This window comes from Gymnogyps californianus, chromosome 14, assembly GCF_018139145.2.
Source record: "Gymnogyps californianus isolate 813 chromosome 14, ASM1813914v2, whole genome shotgun sequence".
Taxonomy (NCBI): Eukaryota; Metazoa; Chordata; class Aves; order Accipitriformes; family Cathartidae; genus Gymnogyps; species Gymnogyps californianus.
In genome coordinates, this window is record NC_059484.1 from 15309507 (window position 1) to 15328069 (window position 18563).

Sequence of the window (18563 nt, forward strand, 5' to 3'; positions counted from 1 at the left end):
CCAGCCCGCTCCCTTCCCAGGTCTGTGGAGGGATGGCACTAACCAGCCCGTGTTTGCAGAAGACTGTAGGTCTCCCTCCCTTTGGAGGCATTAGCTAAAGATGGGTCATTAAGGCTTTTGAGTAGGAGACGTACAGATGAACGAGCATACACAGTAAAGGTTCTCCGTTTGTAATGTATAATACGTCAGTGGGTAAAAGGTTGAGCAACCCACTTTGGCAAATGAAAATAGCAAAAAGGGTGTATTTTGCTGGCTAAATGAAAGCCTCTGTGTGTAATTTTTCATGCTTCTGCATGCATAACTTGAATGCAGAGAAAGGAAAAATTCATTTGTTTGGTCAGACAGAAATACACCAGATTTATTGATTTGAGAGATACAGGGGCTATTTCTACGTGGCCGCAGTAGCTATAATGTTTTCGCAACACAATGTTCCACGAAAAAAGGCATTTACCCAAGAATGTCTCTGGGCTCAGTCAGCCTCAGTCCCGGAGGTGGATGTCCCATCCCTAAACCTCTGTGGGCAGTGGTCCATTGCCAGCAGTCTGTTTGATGCTCCCATTTAGGGTGTTGGCCCTGAAGATGTACGACCTCCCTCTAACTGAGCCTTCAGTGTGGATGCTTTCTGGCTTGTTCTGGCAACGGAAGAACATAAGGAAGCCGTTGCGGTAGTTCTTGTTCATCCATCCGTAGAGCAGGGGGTTGACAAATGTAGAGCACATGGCCCCGACGTGGAAGACAGTGTACAGGAGTTTGTACTCATGGAAGATAAGAACCAGGTCAAGATCAATGGCAAGCTGGAATATGTGGAAGGGGAGCCAACAGACTGCGAATACCACAACTACCATCACTAGCATTTTGGTTGTCTTCCTCCGCCGGCACTGGTTTTCATTCCTAGAAGTGGGACTGACATGGTTTTTCAGCTTGAACCAGATCCTGGTATAGGCATAACAAATAATTGCAAGAGGAAAAACATACTGCAGCAGGAGCATGGACAGACTGTAGATCGTGGCATCTCTGTTATTACCAGAAGGCCATTTTTCTGAGCAGACAGCCATTTTGAGGTTGATGGATGGGATTTCCTCATATCGATACTCTCTGAAGATGGCCAGAGGACCTGCTAGGACAGCTGCTGCTAGCCACATGACAGCTATGATGGTGAAGCTGAGCCTCTTGGAAATCCTGCTGTCCAGGTGGAAAACAATACACCGATACCTATCCAGGGCAATCACAGTTAGGGTGAGAGTGGACACATGGACACTCAGAGCTTGAGCATAAGGGACCAGGTGACAAAGAACAGCTCCAAACTTCCACTCATCCAGCAGCGTGTACACTAGGGTGAAAGGCAGACAGAGTGTGTCCACCATCAGATCTGCCAGGGCCAGGTTAGCTATGAAGAAGTTGGTTACGGTCCTCATGGTCTTGTACTTCACTATGATGTAGATGACCAAGGAGTTGCCAATGAACCCCAGCAGAATGATGAGGGAGTAGGCGGCAATCAGAATGACCTGGACCCCCAGGATCTTGGTGCTGTCCATCATAACATTGCGGGACCCAGAGAGATCCTGGCTAGGAGTGACAAAGTCATTGGCATGCCAGCCCTGTGGCAGCTTCTCGTCTAATGCGGTCTTCTCCACGGTGAGGGTGCTGTTGGCTCCCTCCAACGGTCCCATGCCTGGCCTGAGACTTTCCGTCAGGAGGAGAGGGAGGTCTGGAACACAGACACAGCAGAAGTGAGAGCACAGGAGACAGCAGAGCATCTGCAAGAACTGAGACTCAAAGGGCATGTCCCACATAGCATTTCGGGCTAAACAGCAGCGGCAGTGACATCTTCCTTCCTTCTCCCATACCCCCCATCCTTCCTCATGCTGAATGGCCTTTCAGCTCTCTTACACCTCCTGTTAGAGCCTATGATGAGCTGAATGCCGATTCCCCAAGGAAAGGTCAGGGGAAAATGCAACTTTTCACGCAAGTTTCTGAGATTCTGTTTATCTGAATTGAAGAGGGAAAAACCCCTCAACCAGCCAGGGCCCGACTGGTAGGTCCTGACAAGATCTCCTGCTCATGGAGCCCCTTTGCACGCTGCCTCTCCTGCTTCTTCAGGCTAGGCTTTGCAAAACCAGGAAGTCGCTTCAAACAAGCCAAAAATTTGGGACCTCTTGGGGCTGACAGAAGAAATCGATGATGGTGTCAGTCATCTTTGATGAGATTTACTTCCCTACAAAAATGCCCTTAGTCCTAACTCCTTAAGAACTAGGAAAGGAGAAAAACAACAGGACACTCTCAAATTCAAGGTGCTTTTCTCCACCTCCCCACAACAATTTATTTCCAGACTGTGCACCAGTTTTTTTTTCAGTTTCTTATTTCTCACCTCTCTGGGTGAAAGTATCTGTCACCCTGTCTCTGCGTGAGTCTCTGCCACTGCTCCTGCTAGTGATGCTACCACCCAAGACTGGTACCCCCTACTCCCGACCCCTGGTAATGTGGTTAGCATAACTAACACCATTTTGTGAGGCAAGCAGCCACTCTCTGTGACCGAGCGGGGCACGTATTCATTCCCTTTCCCTCATTATCAGGTGCTGAAGGTCCTGTGAACCAACTAGACAAACCAAACAGTTTTCATCTTCCCCTCCCTGCCAGCCTCAAGGTTCCTGGGCGCCAGGACGATTACTCCCTTCCTTTGCGGCCTTGAAGGTCCCAGGCACCCGGCCAGGCAGGTATTGTTGATGACCCCATCACAGAACAGGGAAGCATGACAGCACACAGAGCACTGTCCATAAAATCAAGCTGTTGTTACAAGTCCTAAGTGGGGAACTGCTGGACAGTGAGACCCGTGACCCCCCCATGGCCAGGGACACCCCCACTGTCCTCTGCTTCCTCTGAGGATTGAGTGACTCATATTCTTTTATAGGATTTTCGAGTCTAAATTATGATTGTTATATTGATACAGCAAACCATGTATTAGGATTTGACATGATCTGCAGAGGGTCCAGGTGATTATAAATTATAGGTTAAGTTGTATTATAAATTCTGTATTACTTAGATGATTAGAAATCTTAAGTTGTATTATAGATTCTGTATTACGCTACTTGTAGATTGTACTACATTGATTCTGCTTGTAGAAATCCTGTGCCGTTCCAGTCATAAATTCTGTGCTATACTAATCATAATATCCTGTTAAGGAAATAAAGCTTTAATTGTAACCACGATTTAGTGCCGTCATCATTCTGCCAAGGATCCCTAAAAGAACCTGTCTGTCCCCCGGGTGTCAGAGACACCCAGGCATCCGCCGGCTTTGCAGAGGAGGGAGCTCCTGCAGGGACGTGCGTGTGCAGGGGGCAAACCGCTGAAGCTGTGAACAAGCCTCCCGCAGAGCTGTTGCTGAGCGTCCAGGCACAAACAGGCCCGAGAGCCAAAGCCCCAGCATCAGTGAGCCTCCTGCCACGTGGTGCTCAAACGTCTGCGTGAATATGGCTTTGGGAGCAGAGAGCCTGAGTGATGAGCCAGAACTGACTCCGTCTGGAACCTGTGGCTGGCGTTTGGTGCCATTGTAACAGCAGAGTGTTGTCACGGCAGGGTTTTCATTCAGTCCAAACACAGGAGGAGAAAAGCCAGCTCTGTTACTGGCTCCTTCTCAACCTCCGTGTCTCAGAATTGCTGCTGGGGTATGCGGAGAGGGGTGAACGCGGCCCCTCACATATCCCCTCTCCCCAGCACTGTGGGGGGGCCCCCATTCCCACTGCACACTTGATGAAAAGTAAGCAAAAGTCATCACTCTGCCCAAACAGGGTGGTCTGCAGAGCATCATGTTTTCTGTGACCTGCAGAGAGGGGGGATAACGCCGGCCACTGAGGGAGGGAGGCAGAGGGCTTAAACGAAGCTGGGAATTAGAAGCAGACTGCTGGGTACCTTTTCAACCTCCTTGAGGAATGAATTGCTCTGGGTTTGTACTGGGTGAGACAGGGACGCTGCTGACTGGGTGCTGGTGGGCTTCCCGCAAGTCCCCTGCCCTGCAAGCCAGATGTTTAAGGACAGCCTGTCCTTGGGAAGGGAGAATGCTTTCTGTGCAGAATACCTGCATTTCAGCTAGTTCCTTAAACAAATAGCATAAAATAAAGGTGGCAAGATGGTAAAGGTGGCAGCAATTACATTGCAATGAATAATAAATGGCTGCTTGTTCTTTCATTGCTCCTCAGAGCAAGGGTTGTGATTCCCCCTTGGGAGCTGCTCCTAGGAATCTGCCCGGCCGGCTGCAAACCCGGGCCCCTGCGGAGGCCCAGCAAAAGAGCTGCCTGTGGTAGACCGTCCCTGCTTGCACACTTGCTTTCTCCTGCCCTCTCCATGTCCGTTGGCTTGCCTAACTTGTTTAACTCTGCTGGCCGATTTATGCCAATGATTCCTGTAAATGAAGTTGTTGGGCTCAGATATACCGTGATAATGGAGACCATATAGCTACCGCTAAGAGGGTAGGAAGGTAGCTTTAAGCAGCAGGAGGGAAAAAATGGGTGGATTTGCTTTGCTTAAGGGTGATCTCAGACCTCCACGACACCACTGCCCCAGCCCTGGGAAGGGTAACCCCAAAGACCAAAGGGAGGTCCCAGCTTCTAAGGCAGGAGAGAGGAGCTCAAAGCCGCCCCACGCAGCCGATGCAGTGGGAAACGGAGCAGGGGAACAGGCAGGGCCCCGGGAAGGTGGCACAGCCACAGCCTCTTCGACAGAGCCCGACCCTCACGTAGCAGCAGCCCAGCCCGGAGCCTCTCCTCAGACACCCGTGCTGCAGCCAGCCCCAAAGCAAACCTTACTGCCAGAAGAGCAAGGTCGCTGAAGGAAACAGAGCAAGGGCTAGGCACACTTTCAGTGGCTGTGCTTTTCCTGCTTGCTCTCCGTCTGGGCTTTTATACCTTCGAGATTGTCTAGCATTACTTTATCACTATCACTTGTTATCCCCTTTTCTGTGGCTTGCCTGTCCCATTTACCTTCAGTACACAAGCCCTGGCACGACACCAGTCGACACTCCCTTCCCTTTTTCCCCATCTCACCCACCAAGTGGCTGCCGGTTCCCGTGTTCACATCTCAGGCTATTTCCTTTGGCTAGAGACTGGCAGCTACCCAGCATCTGAGAGGAGCCAGGAACATCATGATTATTGGAGCTGTTTTGCTTCCTAACAAAATGGCCTTAATGGACTTATTATTTGATTTGGTTTGCTTTGGTTTTTTCCAAAGGGGAACTATTAAAAATCAATTAAGGCATTTTAATTTAGAGACAAAATGGTCGTATTAAATGTTCCCACTCCAGGGGCTGCCTGGAGGTCGCAGGGATGCTGCTAGGAGTGGACCGAGGTCCATTCCAGCAAGTAATGGTGCTGGCATATGTGTAGGCTGCTGCCAGGCGCACACTCCCGTGCACAGCGGGTCTGCCAGGCTAGATGGAAAAATCCTTGGAGCTGAGAGCCAACTGCTTTTAAGAGAACAAAACAGCAGGGCAGACCAGGAGGCAGAAATACTACCCTGAGCCCTTTCCTCTGTGCTGCCATGAAGGGACGCAGAAACAGGGCATTGCCTGGATCCTGCCCTCACCCTCTCCTCCAGCTGAGGTTCAGCCTGAGGCAGGGCTGGGACCCAGGGATGGCTCCCAACGAGGCAGAGAGCTGTTCCCTGTGCCAGCAGCCTTCAGCCTTTGGGAAGATGGGAAGAGCAGGGGGAAGCACAGAGGAGTTGCGAAACCTCAGCCCTTCGCTGAGCACACTGCTGTCGATGACTGAGAGGGACACTGACCACCGTGACAGTTCCAAAATCCATTCATACAGAGGGCCTAGAGTAGGGACTCACATGCACTTCTGCTTCCTGGGGACGCCCCGGCTCCCTTGGTGTCCCTGCTGCAGCCCCAGGCATGCAGCCAGCCTGGTCCAGATCTGTCAGGGCACATCCAGACCTGGAAGAGCCATCTGCAAAGCCTGGCAGGGTTCAGAAAGCAGGGCTGGAGGGGTGGGCAGAGGGCTGGAGAAAACAGAGCTTGTTAATTAAAATTCCTCTTTTTGTCCTAAGCAGCGAGACTGGGGTCGCTGTAGTCAGCAGGCACGCAGCATGGGGACAAGGAGTGCAGAAAAGAGGGAGGTAAGGACAAAGATTGCTCAGAGCGTGGCCAGGAATTACAATTCTATCACAGTTATCATTGATTTGAAAGGAGGGAGTGGAGGGACTTGGGCCAGCCTCTGCTCTCTGGCTAACGACAGCCACAATCTCTTTCTACAGCAGCGCTGGGGTGTGAGGGCTGAGGCTGATGAATACTTTCATGGCTTGGCTCACTGATTTATTCCATGCTGTGTCCTTCCTCCAAAGCAGCTCAACTCCATGGAACCCCTTCCTCTCCAGCAGCCCAGTCTGGAGCACTGACTCATCTCATCCCCACTCCCATATCTGGCAGCAGTCAGGTGTCCGTGTCAAGGAGATCTGAGACCATCCCTCATCACCAGAACCCGGTTTTCACTCTGGGGCAAGCCACCTTCTACCACCTTCACATTCCCCTACAGCACTCGAAAGGCAGCAGTGTTCAGCCCTGCACCCCACAGCACAGCACTTAAGGGAGGAGAACACAATAAACTGAGATATGGAGGTTAACCAACTTGCCAGAGGCCACACAGCACATCCACGGCAGGGCTGGGAACAGAGCCCGAGTTTGCTAACTCCAGCCTCCTGGAGTTCACCACCAGAGAGGACTCTGCATCTCTCAGGATAAAACCTGAACATAGATTTCAGGAGCTGCATGCAAATGCAAAATGTGAGTGATGGAGGGGAAGGAGTTTTGCCTTCTCTGTGCAATAGGCTGGTTTCAGGACAAACAGCAGCTCTGGGATGATTCCCTGAAGCCAAAGAGCAGATAGAAATTGTCCCAGGTCCTTTCATCTCCAGTGAAGGGGTGATTGCCCTACTATGACACTATGGCAGAAGGGAAGACCTCTGACCTGCCCATCATCTGCTGCAGCTTTGTAAATTATCTATCCAGATCAGGCCCATTGGTGCAGAAACCTAATGGCATCAGACACGCATTGCCACCCCTGCACTTACAAAGCTCCGGGCCCTGGAGCTGCTCCTGGGGGACCCCAGCGTACAACTGGCACCGGGAGACAAAGTGCAAGGAGGAGGAGATACACCAGGGATTTCTTGTGGTTCCTCACTCTAAATATTTGCACGTCCCTGCCTAGGCTGGAGCCACGGAAGACTCTGAAGGGGACGAGGCAAGGAGGATGCCTTAGTCACTCAGCTCAGGACAGGATGAAAAAGAAGGTGATGAGAAGAGATCCGTTTGGCAGGGATACATGCTTTCTCCTGGAAATTTCTCCTACAGAAAGCAGGGGGCAACAGTGCAGGGCCCTCTGCCCTGTGGGACGTGCCATGGGAACAGAGCAAGGCTGGCTGGGAGACAGGGCTCAGCGGGTGACGCTGCGATGGAGACACACCAGTTGTTGGGGCTGCAGAAGGGAAGAGACGGCTTGGTGGAAGGATCCTAGTTAACCTGGGGAGTCTGTTACCTCCTGAAATTTGGGGAGTCTGGGGTAGATGAGACAAGGGAGGAGAGGGAAATAACAACCCATTAACAGAACAACCAGGGAGAAAACCCAGAAAACTGCTTTGGGACAGACCAGAAACTCTGTAGGTGAAATGCAGGCTACAACAGGACTACAAGAGGCTCTCTCTGTTCAACAATTAACATGCAATGAGTGCAGAAAGAAAGCAAGCACCAGTTTTCCTCCTGCAGTCCCCTATCTCCCTTTGCATCTCTCTCTCTGAGGGCGCTGATCTCTGGCAGCGAGCCGAGTGCCAGCAACGTGTGCAGTCCCAGCATGGAGGAGCTGACGGGAGGTTTGTACCAAGCTACGAGGAGGCAGATTGCAGGAGAGATCAGGATTTCTCAGACAGCCGAGCACCTCAGCCCCACACCTGCAGCACGCTGCTCTGTAGCTGTATGTGCCCGGTTTCTGCAGCTCCCTGGAGCAACCTGCTCTCCTGACTGCTCTCGCTCAGCATCCTGCTTCCCAGACTCCCTGCTTCTGCTCGCGGACCGTTCGAAACTCTCCTGCTGGTATTTCTTGTTCGCTTTCTCTCTATTCCAGCTCTCAGGGCTGTCAGTCCCTAGATTCAGTTTCCCAAAGATGCTTGGAGCTTTTTTGCTTGAACCATGTGGCATGGCCAAGACCTGGCCCCATCTCAGCCCTGCCGCTCAGACGAGCCCTCCCCGACCCACCTGCAAAGGCCAGAGCGTCCTCCTCCTTCAGGAACCGAGCCGCTCACCTCGAGTTATCGTCTCATTGCTGGCCAGGACAGAGCGCTTGGTCCTCTCCACTCTCTGGGAGTCAACCTGTGGCAAAGGGGTGAAAAGCACTTTTCTGCAACTGTCCTCGGAAAAGCGAGGAAGTCAGGCGAGGATCTGGGCTGCCGGAGGGTGCTTCATCACCGGGGGTAGCTTCGGTACCCGACCCTGAGCATCTGGAGAGCACCCTCTTGCAGGGTGACTGACAGCCCCCGTCTCACAAAGCTGGATGCTGTGTTAGCTCCTGAATGAGAGAAAGGCAGGGAGCGTGTGTTTAACAAACAGAAATGGAAAGGGGGAGGGAGCCTGCTGCTGCTGTTTATACAATGTTCAGCCACTGAGGGGCTTCTTGCATCGAGGAGAGAGAAGCTTTTCCACCACATCCAGTTCCCTCTCCAGGGAGAAGTGGTGGGAGCTGGAGGTCTGCAGGCTCCTCATCTGTGCCACTGACCTGGGCAAGTGTCCATCTGCCCTCGCTCTGCAGCTCTCCCATCTGCTCAGGTTTTAAACTCGTTTGGGACTGGCACGGTCTTGTCCAGGGGTGGATCTCCCCTGCAGCAAGAGGTCTGCAGGTCCTGCAACTCAGCAGAGCCTTCGCAGACCTCGCCCTATCCTCCTCTGCCTCAGTGCTTGTACAGCACCTTGCACAGAGCAGGCTGCTGCTGTGGGACAGGCCTTCGGGTACTCTTGGGGTGCAAATAAAAGTAATGCCAGTGGCTTTAGCCACTTGGCAATGGCTCGGTCTGTTCCAGAGCCAGGTTCAGTGTGGAGCTAGGAACCCAAGTGAGTTTCTATTTTAGGGCTTTCAGCACTGTCCACACACCTGGAGCAACAGAGAGGGAGAGGCACAAAAGCAGCATCCTCGTGTCCAAATCTGCAAAATCCAAGCTTGCCGGAGCCCAGGAAAGCACCCTGAGAGCAGCACAGGGAAGCAGGAGAAACACAGCTCCCTACCTGGCCAAAGGTTTTGTCTTCAAAGAGAAGAAGTCAGGTGTGTTCCCAGCATAGGATTTCCACCACAGGCATATGAGTTTGCAGCTCACCTGGGTTAGGAGATGCTCCCAGAGGTTAGGGAGGAGGAGGACACTTCTCCTCGGCTTTGAGTATGTACAGCTAGAAGTTTATCAGAGGAGTCTTGCTCTTCTCCCCCACAGTGGACTTTGGTTTCCTTTTCTTTGTGAGAACAGAAACGGGGAGGGTTTTCAACCATTTTTCTGTGCCACAAAAGTCAGGATACACCAGGAAAAAGAAAATGCTCCAATGGCTTGGCAGAAAAAGGAGAGTGAGAACGTGCCTGAAGTAAGTCACACGGAAAGTGGTGCTTGAACCCAAGACTCAGACAAGGGCCCTCATGAGTCCCATCCTTCCCCCTCCTCTCCCTGTCTCCCTTTCAGGAAGGAAAGGGGTCAGCACACCGGCGCTGACAGCCAGGCAAATCCAACAGCTGCACTAGCTGGATTTTTGTGGGAGTTCTGTGTCCTCTCCCCCTTCATTTTCCCTGAGGCTGTTGATTTAGCTGCTCTGGAAGGCTGAGAGTGGAGGGGAGCAGGACAAGACAAACCCGCTTGGAAGGGGCCATTGCTGTCTCCCAGCAGTCCGTAGGGAGAGGCAAAGAGCAGCTAATGGGACGTGAGTGGTGCATGCTATTCCCCATATTCCTGGTGGATGGATACTTCTCTCCAGGGTCCTCAGCAGTGGATGGTTGATTTCTGCTTGAGAGAGAGATTTTTTTCCTCCTTTCTCTTCTGGCGTATGATTTTTCTTGCCCCTTCCCCAGAGTCCTTTGCTACAGCTCCCCACTCTTCTCTTCCCCAAGCTGGAATAAGACGCCTGGGGAAAAGGCAGTGATTGACAGGAGAGAAACTCGCTGCAGCCTGAAGCTGTGAACCTTCATCAGGACCACGGGGTGAATTCCAGTCATTTTTGGCATGTGGTATTTGCTGGATGACAGCAAATCCAAACTCTTAAATCATGGATTAGTCGGCGCAAGTCCCCAAGACTGTCCTCTCCCACGGTCTCAGGGGTCCAGCGGAGAGGTTAGCACCAAAACCTGCGATGCTCCCAAACATCAACTCACCTTTTCAACCAGATAACTTAGCTGAAGAGCCCCTGTGTGCTTGGCAGAGCAGACAGAGCCTGGGAAGGGAGAGCTGCCCGTGATCCATGGTGATGCACGCGGTCATGAATCGTCCCCCCGCAAGCGATCCTCCTGCGGCACGGAGCAGTGCAGTAAGGGAAGGTCGAGCTCTCAGCACGCTTGGGGTGTCACTCCGACTGGCAGCCACCGAGCCGGGGTTTGGTCCCCGCTCCCTCCACGCTCCCCAGCCCTCTCCCCAGGAGCCAGGCTCTTCTGACGGCACTGCAGATGCAGGCTGCCTGCCAGCCTGCTAATCTCACCCAGCTACAACATAATTACTGCTGGCGGCGAGTGCGTGCAGCATAGCCCTGATGCTGCCCGGCCCTCGGCTTCTCGGCAGCTAAGGGACACCCGGGGTCTGCTGTGCCAGAGCCCCTCACCCTCTTGGTGGGTCAAGAGGAGCAGTCGTGGCACAGGCTGTGGCAGCCTGAACACCGAGGTGCAAAAAGACCTCCTCACGCAGCTAACAGATCCCAAAGCAGCTGAGGGTCTTCCTAGCCTCAACCAGCAACTACACCCTGAAGTACAAGGATGGGGAAATATGAAGATGGTCCCCTGCGTTGTTCTGGGGTGTGGAAGGCTGCGCAGCCCCGAGCAAAGGTGCCAGGGCCCACTGCGTGCACCATTGTAACCTCAAACCCTGGGGTATTTGCACATGCAGGCTGGGTACACACAAACACCTGCAGGGGTGTCCAGGGAGCCTCGTGTCCTTCCAAACACAGTGGGGTCGTTCAAAGGATCTTTGCAGCCCAAAAGCCTTTTCCCAGTGGTTGGGCTTTGATTAGGCAAAAGCGAGTCTGCTCACCCGCTCTTCTGAGAATACGACAACGAATTTTATGCTCCAGGGAGCAAAACTGATGTCAAAAAGCTGAGAAATGGGGCAGAGGAGAGGACTGCCTTTTCATCAGCCCATAATCTGCTCTGCCTCAGAGAGCAGGCAGGTCCTCGGTCTGAACACCTTGCAGCTGTAAGCCATACTCTGTAGCTCAACTTCTGTCATAAAAGCAAGGCATATTATCTGATCGCTCCCTGGGAGAAATCTCTAAGAAATCTGTTACCAAGGCTTCCAGATGCTCCAGTTCATCCTGCTTCATCTGGAGTAGCAACACTGACATACTTAAAAAAGCAGCTTTTCATTTTTCAAACATCTGTTTAATTCCACCTGCGTGTAACCAAAATATTTCCACTGCTCCTTCCTGCCCTGTCAAGCCTGTGTTTTGCTGAGCAGCCTCAGAAGTATCAGCATGTTGTGGTAACACAAAAGCCCCTTTTCCATTTGAGCCCCAGAGTTCACGGATGCAGTGGATTTGGGAGTCTGTGATGCATTTGGGAACTAAATTAGCCACAAAGCTGCTCAGAGGTGGGAGGGAGGATAGAAAGCTGTCTGCACCCTCTCTGAATTTAAAAGCAGGTTCTCATTTCGTAACTGCTTTTTGTCCCCATGTGAACATTTCTGGAATTAGTGGAGGAGCAGAGATAGTATCAGGGACAAGGTTTTGCTGAAATACCTGAGCGATCTGGTACCACAATGAGAGGCACTGAAGAAGCAGGAGGAGAGATGAGCGGTGTGGGTTGGCCTGGGACTGCCACAGCTCTGCTCTCCTTCAGGGCAGACAGAAGACGGGGGTGCTGAGCTGAGCGTGTCTTCAGGACGAGGGTCAGTGAGCCAGGAAAGAGGAGGTTGTATGGAAAGAGATTAACGGGGTTTGTGTCCTGCTGAAGAGGACACACATCACCATGCTTCAGCTCCTGGCAGAGCTGGGAGCAGATAGGGACGGGGCTCAACTTCGGGCAAACCCACAGGGCTCATTTGATTAAGCTGATTAACGCCGAAGAGGGTTTACCTCTTCCGCTCCCTTCCCACCCCTGGATCTCCCTCCAACACACAAAATCCCCTTGATCATCCTCACATCAGGGCAGAAGGACTCCGGGCAGCTCGGCAAGGTTCCTCCAGGCAGACACCAGTGCCTCTGAGTCCAGAACTGCGTTTAGCTGCCGTTTCTGCAAGTCACCGCACTTAAAGCTTTGCTAATTTATTAGAGGGTTGTTGCTTGTTGTTTGTGTACCGAGCCAGCTAGAAACAGCTTCTGCAGAAGAGCATAATTGCAGTCAGATAAGCTCTTCAGAGCTGGGATTGCAAAAATACGATACATTGTACACCAGCAGTTGTCCAGATAAACTAGAAATCCGGCTGAGTTTTTGGGTAGGAGCGTGTTTCCCTGTCTGCCACAGACTCCCTGTCTGACTTTGGGCAAATCCCTTGATGTGTCTCAGTTCCCTGTAAATAAAGGAGGTGATAAAAATGCTTCACTCCGGCGCACACACACACGGAGCAGTGGGCTACATGCACTAAGGGGGACTGGGTGCTTGGATGTGCGGTAGCGGCAGCCTTGCTAGGACAGCTGAGGGATGACACTTTTGCCCCGTGGGATTTGTTTCTAAGTTGCCCATCTCATTTAGGCAGTGCGTTCTGCAATCAGGGTCTTGCTCTCCCAGGCTGGATACTCCTCCTTCATAGTCCCACGATGAAGTTACAAATCTGTGGTCAGTCTGTCACTCTCAAGATGACAAACAGCGCTATAAATGTTGGGTTGTAGCAACGAGAGCAGCAGAGCTGGATGTGCTGATGGCAGCCCCAGCCTAAACTCTACCTAAGTGTCAAGACTGAAGGCGATGCAAGCGCCTGGGAAAAATTCAGGGCATGGCGTGTTTTCTATGGGCTTGGTGCTGCCAAAAGGTACCAGGTTGCCAGGAGCTGAGATCTGGTGCTCAGCACCACCGTAGAGGCAGCAGGATCGCGTTTGCTGCTTCACTACCTCGCTCCATCTTTCCCAGTCCTGTGAGGACCCACATTAGCCGGTCAGCAAGGAGCAGCTTATCCACGCCATGCTCAGCTCTGCGGTGCCGGGCCGGCGGCAGTGTCGGTGCACACTGGCACTGCTGGCAGCTCTTCACGTCGGGGCAAGGGGGGGCAGATCCACTCCTGATACCGACCCAGGGATTTGGCTGGGAATCCATTTGGCTCCATGTTCCCCAGAAACGTGACTCAGAAGCCACCGTCTGACACTGAGAGGTAGGTATGACACTGAGTGCCCCAGGAGAAAGAGCAGCGTCCCCAGGGTACGAGCGGAGCACGCACAAGCCGAGGCGAGACTGTGCTGGAAAGCACAAAGCCTTATAAAGGCAGTGCTCTGGGTTTGTCCTTCTTTCAGCTCTTCCAGGCGATGAAAAGGACAGCTCACAACTCTAATTAACTGGAACACGCTAATACCACTGAGCTTCCCTGGCCAGCAAATTTGGCACGAGGCGTGTGGGACACTTTCCAAACAACTGCTCAGGGGAGCGCGTGCCTGCAATTTATTATTCTATGAGCTGTGTTTCCTCTCTGTCTCCACTGAAGAGCTCAGACCAGACACATGAGGGAGGTGAGTCTGGAGCCTGCAAATCCACTTCGAAAGCCATTTCATGCTGGAGGGAGAGGAGACTTATTTCTCCCCAGGCATTAAAGGTATTTAAGGTGCCAGGGGAAATACGGCTTCGCACAGCATTACCTCTGTGAGTGCTCAGGACTTCCAAATGCCGCAGCATGTGGTGCTCAGCTTCCCACGGGGAAAACCACGTTCCTTCAGGGTGACATTCACTCTGGGCAGAAGATGCGCTGCCTCCCATGACACCCTCGTTCGAGGACCAGAGCGGCGTGCATCGTCATTTTGCAGAGCGAAGCAGAGGAGCGCAGCCAGCCCTGGTAGCCAGAGAAAGGAGAAAGGTAGCAGGGCCCCTGGCGCCATGTCTCCAGGATGGGTTATTCTCTGTTTTGACAGCTGTCCTGGGCAAGGCAGTGCCCCGGCTTATTCCCCTGGAAAAGGAGGAGGAAGGAGCCTGCCTAGCTCCTATTACAAATATATCAGCCTGTGAACTTTGAATGGGGAGCAAAGAGCAGGGCTCTGAAAAAGATCAATTCATCCCCATGGTAAGATCATCACTCTCGGTGTTTACTGTGCTGTCAAAACCGGAGGCAGAAGACGCAGCCTCCTGAAGGCCACCGCCTGCCTCTGGCCTTGGCTTCAGCCTGGCTGCCTCCCGCGGCGGCCCTGACCCCGGGGCTGTTCAGGACAGCTCCAGCACAGGGCTTGGGTGGCAGTGAGCTGCCCGACCGAGCACCGCCACAGCCTCACCAGTACAGACACCAGGAACGGGTCAGAAGATTTGCGCAATATTCCCAGGACCACGCTGGTTTGACCACCCATCCTTTCCCCTCCTCGGGACCGAAGGACTCCTCCTCCCGTACTCCTCCCCATCACCAACATTCTCCTTCATGCCCGTGCATTCCCCCTCCTCAGCTGGCCTGCCCCTCATCCTCGGCATCACCTGCAGCCGTCGGCTGCGTGGCTGGGCATGGCACCGTGTGTTACCGAGGGCACTTTTCTCCCTGGTCCCTCCCCGTCACATCAATTGCAAACATTTGTTGTTATGGTGACAGCTCCAGAAGGAAAATATTTTTGAGGATCTTCCAGATTTTTTAACAAAGATATAGCCACTTTAATTATTTTCCTTAAAGGAGATGGTTATCTCGCTGAATGGCAACTGAATTTCTTTCATTTTGTTTCTGGCGACCACTTTGGTAATGCTCAGACTCCAGCTTCACTGTGTGGCAGTAAGAAAATGGAAGGGGAAAAGGTAGAGCCAAGTGTGAAGAGCTGCTTTTAAATCCTGCCAGGGGTCACAGGAGGGTGCCTCCAGGCTGAGGCTGCCGAGCTGCAGGCAGTGATGAGTCTAAGTTTCTCCAAAATGAGTGAGATTTTGGAGCACATCTGCATCTCTCTCGGATAGCAAAGTCCAAAGTAAATAGCAAGGGGGAACATTTATGCCCAATAACGTGTGCTTTGTGTGAAATGCTGCACTGAGAGATATTGTTCTTGTGGGGTCTTCTACAGAAACATCCCTTGGCTTTTGAAGGCTGCATAATGGTATATGAATTCTCCCCATCTCCACTGAATGGGCTGAAGACTTTCATATGTGACATCAGGGGGTGCTGCAGAGAACTGGGCTCTGTGCCCGACTTTAATGCAAGTAATGAATATAGCAAGCAGCCTCAGACCAGCCAGGGGAAAGCAATCTGGGGATGTGATGTGACCACAGGGCTGGGTTTCATGGCTACTGTGTTCTGACCATGGAATATGGATGCTAAGCAACAAAAGACTTGAGCACCTTGAGCGGCCAAGCCTGTCCAGCCCATTTTTGTAGGGTGAGCTCATGAAGACCTTTCCCACATCCCTGCTGTGCAGAGCTGAGGTTAGAAACCTCAAAAAAAAAAAAAAAAAGGAAAAATCCACATGCTTCAGGCCCTGCAGAGGCAGCTCGACACATCTGTGAATGCTCGGCAGCCTCACCATGAACCAGGCATCCAAGTGCAGGAGAAGAGCATTACGGGGCATCCTTCACCCGGGGACCAGGTAACAGGCTGACTGGGGAGCTGAAGCATGACCCATCACGGTGAAGCCTGAGAGGACAAAGCTGTTTTGGCCAAGCCCTGTGCTGTGTGTGGAATATCAGAGGGGTTTCATGCATAGCTCAGAATAAACAGGCAAACAAGCGGCAGCTAGAAATGTTAATATTTGCAGAAATCTCCCGGTTTTGGCGCCTGGGTGTGGGGAGCTGAAGGACGCTGGTGGAATGCAAACATGGATTCCTGGCTGCCTGGAGGGGCGGCATGGGGAATCTCACATCTCAGCGTGTCAGACCGCCTGGCGGGCCGGCTCGTGATGGTTTACACGAGGAGTCCTGGGGAGGGAGACTGGGCTGAGAAGTTCAGCAGCCATATGAATCTTGTCCCTAGGAACTGAGCTATTTGAGCATCCCCAGGAAAAAAAGCCATGATTAAGCAGTGTTCATCCTCCTGTGCCTGCTCCAGGACTTGTTTCCTACATGCCATCACCAGTGGGCTGGGGGTTAAACCCTCCCACAGCCCCAGTGCCCCCAGAGCCATGCAGCATCCAAGGGCTCAGAAGAGCCCCAAGTCCCATGGTGCAAACTCCCTCCCTCCATGTAGTAGGAGACGGATTTGTCCATGCTGATCCCCAACCCTTCTCCATGAGCTCCTGGACACACGACGGACAAAATGACACAAACCTTTAGACCACTGGCTTTACTTGACCTGGGTCCTTTCCTGGCATGTTTGGGATGGTTTGAACCTGCTCAACACCTCTCACCATCTCCATCTGGCTCTTATCTGGACCATGGTTGCCAGTTCATGGGGGTACTTGGGGCCAGTCAGATGCCTTCAGAGCACAAGGCTCTGGCCTTAGCAAAACAGCGGTGTCATTTGGGCCTGGGAAGAAAATATTGGCAAATAATGGCCTACCCTTTGGTCACCCTCCTTCTCCAGCTATTTATCCAAAGATATCATATCTCAGAGCATTGCTTCATTTCCTGCTCGCTTTTCTAACTGAGGCCTTTAAATCATGTCCCTGCAGCTGAGGTCACGGAGGGATTCATTAACAGTGATGCAGCTGTTACCTTGATTCACCTCATCCCTTCTTCTTTCACTTTTCTCTTTGTTTGCTGCTTTCCCTTTCCATTTCTTCCTCCCTCCTGGTCTCAGCGCAGGAGAGAGCTGGCAGGAGCCCACCGAAGCGGAGCCTCCTGGGGTGCAGCCTGCTTTTGGGGGCATCGGGAGTCTGGGGATTTCTCCTGGACCGGCAGCACCACACTCCCTCCTGGCCAAGGATGCTGTGGGCAGCAGGAAGGGCTGGCTCCAGGCTGCCCCATCCTCACCCCCATAGAGTCCTTCCCCTGGGGCTTGTCTGGGTCAGCACGTGGAAAAGACCAGGTTTAATTCAGCTCAGTGCCTGAAATGTGGAAATAAGGACCGCTGAAGGGTCCCGGTGTAAGGACAGAGGATAGGACTGATAAGTCTTTTCACTGTGTTTAAAACAAACTCCCACATGTGGGCTTTCAAACCCCGGTAGGCAGGTGAGCTGGGAATTACCAAGTGCTGCTGCTCTTCGTTCCCTTACAGCCGCACCAAAACCACCATCTCGCCCTGATGTCTGTGGCTGGAGGCCACCCTGCCTCCAGGTTTCCAGTCTGCAGGGGACAGGCTGGTGGGTGCAGGGGGGCACAGACCAGCGAGCACAGGAGTCACCCGCTGAGGGGCTGCCCAGCATCTCTTTGTTGCAGGACCCAAGGGCTCCAGCCCCAATTTACCCCTCTCCCCCCTCCCCTGCCCCACGGCCGGGCACCGCTCAGGCAGAGCCATGGGGGAGAGCGGGATCCAGAGGAATCGAAGCCCTCGGTGTGTATTTGTACTCAAACCAAAGCGAAACAGGGAAATCGAAATGCAAAGGTTCTCAACCCCTGTTGAGCTTTCCTGCCTGCGTTTGGAGAGCCGACACAAGGGACTGATAGTGCGGATCAGCAGTTTCTTCCCCTTCCACTCATGTATCGCTGGGAGCCCAGTGAAGCCCTCCAGCAGCCGGACCCACTGCACTTCCCACTTCATCCCCCTCCTTCTGTAAGGCCAAACAGTGCCTCTGACACCCGTCTCCAAGAACACATGTTTACTGCACACAGTGGAGAACTGTGAAGGGTTTTGGACCCAATCCATGAGCTTTCAGCCAGACCCTTCCCGATCGACGTTATCCTTCATCTCCCCAGTGCATAATCAGGCTCTCCAAACACAGCGTTCTCAGGTCCCAGCCCAGAGCTTGGAGCCTCCCAAGAGGAATACACTAAAAAAAGAAAGAAAAACATTACATTGCCAACTGAAGCGAGTGCTGAAAGGAAGGAGATGCCAGGAGCACTTAAACAAGAATTCGAGACCAGGGGACGCTCGGGTGTGTGTTTTCAATCCGCAGATGGGAGACGTGTTCATTGGGAAATGACTGCCACTCACTGTTAGCTTTAGACCTCGTAGTTGATGTCCCAGAAAGTGAAATGGCCATGACAAGGACATCCCCGCCTGTATTGGAACTTTCTTCTGGGATTGATGGATTAGTGTCGTGCGTGGTAAAATGGTGCCACTCCTCCTCTGCCTCCAAAACCGGCGTTTGCAGCTCGAACCTGCAAAGATGGAGATGAGCAATTGTACGTGGGCGATCGGTCCTGTCGGCAGCAAGGGGA

At 52.6% G+C, this 18563-nt stretch overlaps 1 protein-coding gene across 1 annotated transcript; it reads right to left on the minus strand.

Moving 5' to 3' along the window:
• Positions 1-506: 506 nt before the first annotated feature.
• On the minus strand, positions 507-1685 carry LOC127022113 (neuropeptide Y receptor type 2-like). Its single transcript, XM_050905542.1, has one exon. It carries the CDS (start codon positions 1668-1670, stop codon positions 507-509), a length of 1164 nt encoding a protein of 387 aa, XP_050761499.1. The 5' UTR covers positions 1671-1685.
• Between the last annotated feature and the right edge of the window lie 16878 nt (positions 1686-18563).